The sequence below is a fragment of the Myotis brandtii genome, unplaced genomic scaffold, assembly GCF_000412655.1.
Source record: "Myotis brandtii unplaced genomic scaffold, ASM41265v1 scaffold520, whole genome shotgun sequence".
Taxonomy (NCBI): Eukaryota; Metazoa; Chordata; class Mammalia; order Chiroptera; family Vespertilionidae; genus Myotis; species Myotis brandtii.
The window spans coordinates 1,458,940-1,465,760 of record NW_005369827.1 but is presented as its reverse complement, the minus strand read 5'-3'; the positions used below and the strand labels follow the sequence as shown (position 1 = coordinate 1,465,760).

The following is a 6,821-nucleotide window of genomic DNA, read 5'->3' as shown; positions in this document are numbered from 1 at the left end:
ATAGGTGTACGATTTTTGTCCAGTCTCTTCCCGCACCCCCCACACCCTTTCCCCCCCACCCCCAGAATAGTCAGTCCATTCCCTTTCTATGTCCCTGATTCTATTATAATCACCAGTTTATTCTGTTCATCAGATTATTTATTCACTTGATTTTTAGATTCACTTGTTGATAGATGTGTATTTGTTGTTCATAATTTGTATCTTTACCTTTTTCTTCTTCTTCCTCTTCTTAAAGGATACCTTTCAGCATTTCATATAATACTGGTTTGGTGGTGATGAACTCCTTTAGCTTTTTCTTATCTGTGAAGTTCTTTATCTGACCTTCCATTCTGAATGATAGCTTTGCTGGGTAAAGTAATCTTGGTTGTAGGTTCTTGGTATTCATCACTTTGAATATTTCTTGCCACTCCCTTCTGGCCTGCATAGTTTCTGTTGAGAAATCAGCTGACAGTTGTATGGGTACTCCAAAAAAATACATTTTTATATTATCACAGAAATAGAAGAAGTAATGCTTGCAAAATTTCCAACACATGTCCTGAGACATTGCTCTTTAGAACTGAGCCAGCTTGCTGTTGAATGTCACTGCTAAAGAAGGGAGAGGGATTTACCAATTGGTGCTGCCTCAGATAGGGTTATGATTGGATATCATCACTGTCCATCATTTCTGCCTCTCAGAAGAGGTCATAAAAAATGCCAATATACCTCCTCCTCGTTAGTGGTGCGATGGGGATTAGAGAACCTTCTATGTCTATCTCTTAAAAAGGTGTGTGTATGTCTGTGTGTGTCTGTGTCTGTGTTTTGCTTGGAGAGATGTAAGAAACAAACCTCCAAACAGAGAAATCAATGTAGTAACATCTGAATTCTATAGAAGAAAAACGTAGTATGCAAATTGTCCTCTTGACTGGGAGTGCATCCAGTTCTACCAGGGGGCAGGGCCGGCCAGGGGGAGGGAGGGAGACCCCAGCTGGCAGCCGGCAGCCACCAGGGACCCTGCTAGTGCATGAATTTCATTCACTGAGTCTCTAATATTAAATAATACGGGATTCAGTGGAGGGTAAAGGGGGCAATGCAATATCCCTTTGATATTGGTCTGTAAGTCTCTTGTTCTAAAATTTCTCCTCATTGTCTACTTTAAGGAACTAAAAAATGGGTCTAGCTTTTTATTTGGGTAAGCAACTTTTTTAAAATTTATTTTTTTATTTTTAAATCTATTTTTATTGATTTCAGAGAGGAAGGGAGAGAGAGATAGGAGCATCAATGATTAAGAGAGATCGGGCTGCCTCCTGCACACCCCCTACTGGGGATAGAGCCCGCAACCCAGGCATGTCCCGTTGACCAGAATCAAACCCAGGACCCTTCAGTCCGCAGGCCGGCACTGTATCCACTGATCCAAATCAGTTAGGGAAGGGTAAGCATCTTTTACAATAGCACAGCATTGACATAGAGGTGTTGCAGCTGAGTGATATCCTTGGTGGCAGGGTGTAGGTATTGAAGGTGTTAGGAGGGAACTCAGAATGAGGTAGGTAAAAAAAATACAGGAGACAGGAATTGTAGTCTCAGTCTACATTCTACCCTTAGGAGGACATTTCATTATTGCAGATTTTTAAAAATGTGATCCACTTTAGAATCACCTCAGATTCTCAAATCTTGCCCAAGATTGCTAAATTAAACTCTATAGATATAGGAACCTGAATTTTTACAAGCCCTCACACACCTATTATACCCAATAAAGGCTGAGAATTATTCTTTTAAGGGTAGGTGGTAGGCTTAAAACCAGTTCATTTCTAACACGTTTACCATTCTTCCCAAGGAGAGACCCTTTGTGATGTGAAAAGATAAAAAGAGTCACTCTTCACTCAGTACTTATCATATGCCAGGCTCTGAGCTAAGCAATGACACATGAGGTAGCAGTTACATGAATTTTGCTGATGAGGTAGCAGCAGAGACTCAAAGATTAAATAACTTGTCAAAGATTGATCAAGGAATGAATGGTGAAGTCAGAGTTCAAATGTAGATTTCTTTTGACTTTAAAAAAATCAAGGCCTTAAACTCAAAATCACCCAGAAAGCTTATTAAAACAGATGCCAGCCCTCACCCTCAGGGTCTCTAATTCATTAGGTCTAGGGTGGGCCCTGAGAATTTGCGTTTCTAAAAAAGATGCTGATGCTGTGGGTCTGGGGACCTACCTCCCTTTGAGAACCATTGCTCTAAAACATATTGCCCCTCAATCTTCTTTTGGGTCAGTCTGGAGACCACAAGGCCAGTTTTGTTTCCAACAGCCACACCTGTATTCAACGATGCCAACTGAAGACACTAAATGAAGGATGTGACAGCCTGTGTTGAGTGTGAAGCTGGCCTAACTGTTAATAAGTTTAAAGGCATACATATCACTGCAGTCACTACAAAGTTGGGCTCAAAGTGCAAGACACTTGAACTCACCTATCAGAGGGACGTTTTCTGAGGCCGGCATGATCTCTGCCACCATGAGCTGAAATACAGTCATGGCCAACAGGATGGTCACTCCCAGGGAGACCTTTTCCCCAGAGGCTGCAGGGAGATAAAAACTCAAGGGAGCCAGAAAAGAGATGAGGACGCAGGGGATGAGGAGGTTGACGATATAGAAGGAGGACCTCCTCTTCAGAAGGAGAGTGAATGTCACATCGGGGTAAGGCTCAGAGCAGCAGCCATAGGAGATCACGTTCTTCACCGCAGGCATGCCATGGACCTCCCACTCCACATCTTCAATGAAGTCGGAGAGGTCTCCACTGTCCAGGGCGTTGAATATGTCTACCTGGTTGCCATTGTAGGTCCAGGAACCAAAGGTCAGGTTGCACTGCTGGTTGTCAAAGGGGAAGTAGGTGACGTCCACCACACAGGAGCTTTTGGTGATGGCTGGTGCGTCCCAGGTGATCAGCCCATCATACCGCAGGACCACATTGGTGTTCACAGGCTCGGAAGATTCATCGTCAGCCCTGAAAGTGAGAGGAAGAAAATGAAAGCAGCTTGCTGGAATAACTCACCAACTTCCCATTCCAGACAGCTCACCACCCTGTGTCCATCACTTTAATGTCTTTGGCTGTGGGTCACCATTCTCCCTGTTACTTTGGCATGAAAATCTGAAATCAACTCTAATTTTCTCTTCTCCTTCATCTCCTGTGATTAGTGAGGGGCAAGTTGTCTTGGACTCTTCCTTAAAAGCATCTCTGCTTTACGTCCCTTCCTCTCTATTCCCAATACCACTCTGCTGGTCCAGGTATAATGACTTATAAATCCAGACAAAATGTAAACCTGTCAAAGCTAAAATCTGAAAGGGAGGTTCTGCTTACCTGATTTTGTTAACTTTGGGCACAAGAATATTCAGGCAACTTTTTGTTGCTGTTGGAAAAGTTGTACATGTGTAGTAGAACTTTTGGAAAACATGGACAAAATTTTATTCACCCAGAATTTGAGATATAATAATGTATTCTGGATAAATGTTCTTTTTGCTTTGTCAACATTTATGCCTGGCAATTTGGGGTACAGAATTTTTATTTTCCTTTGGGGATTTCTCTTTCTCCACCACCATTGCAAGGCATATTGACTGTTGATCAAGTCATAATAGGAGTTATGACCTTCTGTTCAGGGACAGACAGCCAAAGATAACTCTATAGGAAGGTAGCATATCCTGACCTCACTTTATTTTCTCCCTTTAATTGCACACTGGTGCTCCCCAGAAGCCAGAGGGAAGAGTTTAAAGGCATTCCTATTTATTTACTTTAAAACCAATATCTTACTGTTTTATCTCCCTGGTTTCTCTGATCAGATTTTATAGCTCAAAACTTGCAATGGTTTCTTATTGTCCACCAAATACTCCAAACCTCCTTAGTTTAGTGTCCCAGATGTTCCATGATCTACTCCCATCTCACTTTCCAGCCTGATGTCTCCCACGGTCTCCTTCACTCACACTCCACCCACCAGGGCTGAAACCCTAACACATCCTGTGAGTTTCCCTCCTTCACTCAAACCCTTTCTTCTATCTATAATATTTTGCATGAACAAATCTAATACATTGTTCAAGACCCACTTCTTAAAGCACTAGTAATGTCAACTGTAATTGATAAATAAAATTTTAAAGTAAATTTTAATAAAGACTCACCTCCTATGAGAAGCCTTCCCTGCCTCTCCAGTCAGATTAAATATCCATCATTTGTTTTGTGTGTGCAACTGTAATTGATAAATAAAATTTTAAAGTAAATTTTTAAAAAGACTCACCTCCTATGAGAAGCCTTTCCTGCCTCTCCAGTCAGATTAAATATTCATCGTTTGTTTTGTGTGTTTTTTTAAATATTTTATTGATTTCAGAGAGGAAGGGAGATAAAGAGAGAGATAGAAACATCAATGGTGAAAGAGTCATTGATTGGCTGCTTCCTGCACACACACACACCACCCCCACTGGGGATCGAGCCTGCATGTGCCCTGACAGGGAATCAAACCATGACCTCCTGGTTCATAGGTCGACTCTCAACCACTAAGCCACACCAGCCAGGCCAGAGACTGAGTTTTAAAATCCTAATTTATTCTTCAACACATTACAGAATGCCTTGCCCAGAAGAAAGATTTGACGAAGAGACGTAGGTAGGTAGGTAGGTAAATGCGTTGCTTGAATAATTAAGGCCCATTCTCCTGGAGAAAGTGTCATGACATCATAGAAACGTCACCAAGAGATTTTGGTTCAAAACCTGGTTCAGGTTTTATAACCTGGAGCAAGTTACATCTCACCTGTAAAAGTAAGGAGTATAATACTTTAAAGTTTCTTTTTGAACATTAGATTAAGTAAGTAAATTATATGTATTAATTTCTATTGCTATTGTAACAAATTCCATAAACCTAGTGTCTTAAAACAATACAAATTGAACATCTCTAGAGTTCTGAGAGGTCAGAAATCCTAAAATCAAGATGCAGACAAGGCTGCACTCCTGTGGAAGTTCTGAAGGACTGTCCCTTTCCTCGTCTTTTCCAGCTCCTCGAGGCTGCCTGCATGCCATGGAGCAGGGCATCACTCTGCCCTCTGCTTCCTTCATGGCATCTCCTACTCTGACCCTCCTGCCCCTCTTTTATAAGAATTCCTGTTTACATTGGGCCCACCAGGTAATCTCCTCATCTCAAATCCTTGCTGTAATCACACCTGCAAAGTCCCCTTTGCCTCGTAAGGTAACATATTCACAGGTTTCCGGGATTAGACACTTTGGGGGCGGTTATTCTATCTACCACCCTTTGCAAAGCCCCAACTCTGCCTGACAATAGTATGGGTCCAATATATGTTCCTTTCTTCTCTTTCCCTTCCCTGTGTTTCTAACTGGGCTCCGTGTTCTCAACCAGAATATGAAACATGACAGGGACCAACTTTCAAAATGGAGGTCGACAGAACAGGTTGACCCTGAGGATATGTCATTTGTTTCCCTCTTTTCTTCCCTTTCCTCAGCCACTTAGCGCCCTCCAGGCAGCCCCTTGTCCCCTTGGAGCTGATCAAAGACTGAGCTGATCTTAATCACCTTGCACTTGTGCACACAGGTCTTTCTCGGTGGGGGCTGTAAGAATCCCACCCCGGAACCGGAGGAGTGGGCTGGTGAAGGAGAGAACAGTGAGTCAGCCAGTTTTTTCGGTCACCAGAGTGCCTGGACCCTCAGCGTAGACTCGTCTGTGCACTCAGTCCCACCATCCATCCCACCAGTGCTGCTTCCTGAAGGGGCACTCGTGCCCACTTGCAGGCTGAGCTCTCTCTTAGGAGAGATCCCCTGAGCCGCCCCTCACTCACCTTGTTCTGAGCCCAAGAGGAGCCTTTCCCAGCCCATGGAAACTTGAGTTCCAGAATAAAAAGAGATTGAAGCTCCTTTAACAATAGGTGGAGCAACGGAGCCTGAATTGTGACAGAACAAGCTGGCTCCTTCTCAAAATGTGGCCCACGGACCATCAGCTCTAACATCTGGAGCTTAGAAAAGTGCAGAATAAAAAACTCTAGCCTAGACCCACTGACTCAGAATCCATATTTTGATTAGCTCCTTGGGTGATTCATGTGTTCTTTACAGTTTGAGAAACATAAAGCTTACCTACATTTACTCAAGGCCCCTTGCTCTGAGATCAGCCAACTGGTGACCTTATAACCTCGTTCCTCCTCCTCTCCATACAAAGTCCAGTATCCATAGGCCAGCTTCCAGCTGGTCCATCCTGATTTAATCTTAGTAGTATCATTGTTACTGATACGTGATCTTGGAGAAGGGAACACCACTATTATGTGTTGAATTGTGTCCCTCCCAAAATTCATATGTTGAAATCCTAGCCCTCAGCACCTCAGAATGTGACCTTATTCAGAATAGAGTCATTACAGAAGTAATTAGCTAAGATGAGGTATAGTAGGGTGGATACTTAATCCAGCACAGCTGCTGTCCTTTTAAAAGGAAACTTGTGTGCCTGGCCCCTGTGGCTCAGTTGGTTGAGCATCGTCTCATACACCAGGAGGTCACTGGTTTGATTCCCAGTCAGGGCACATACCTGAGTTGCTGGTTCAATCCCCAGTGTTTCTCTCTCATCGATGTTTCTATCTCTCTCTCCCTCTGCCTTCCTCTCTCTGATATCAATTAAAGAAGAAAACATATTAAAAGGGAACATGTGGCCCAGACAGTACAGAGCAAATGCCGTGGGAAGATGGAGCAGAGATTGGGGTGATGCTTCTGTAAGTCAAAGAACAACAAAGACTGCTACCAACCGCCAGAGGCCAGGGGAGAGGCCGGGCACAGATTTTTTTTAAATTTCTTTATTGATTAAGGTATTACATTGTCCTTATC

General features: G+C 43.1%; 1 protein-coding gene across 2 annotated transcripts in view; it reads right to left on the bottom strand.

The window, feature by feature from the left end:
- The window catches only part of CHRNA9 (cholinergic receptor, nicotinic, alpha 9 (neuronal)), a 19,417-nt gene that overhangs the window by 8,669 nt on the left and 3,927 nt on the right, over positions 1-6,821 (bottom strand). For both annotated transcript variants that reach the window (XM_005877462.2, XM_005877461.2), the window contains exon 4: positions 2,440-2,972. In XM_005877462.2, the coding sequence (XP_005877524.1) occupies positions 2,440-2,972 (533 nt within the window). The remainder of the gene's footprint in view (positions 1-2,439; positions 2,973-6,821) is intronic.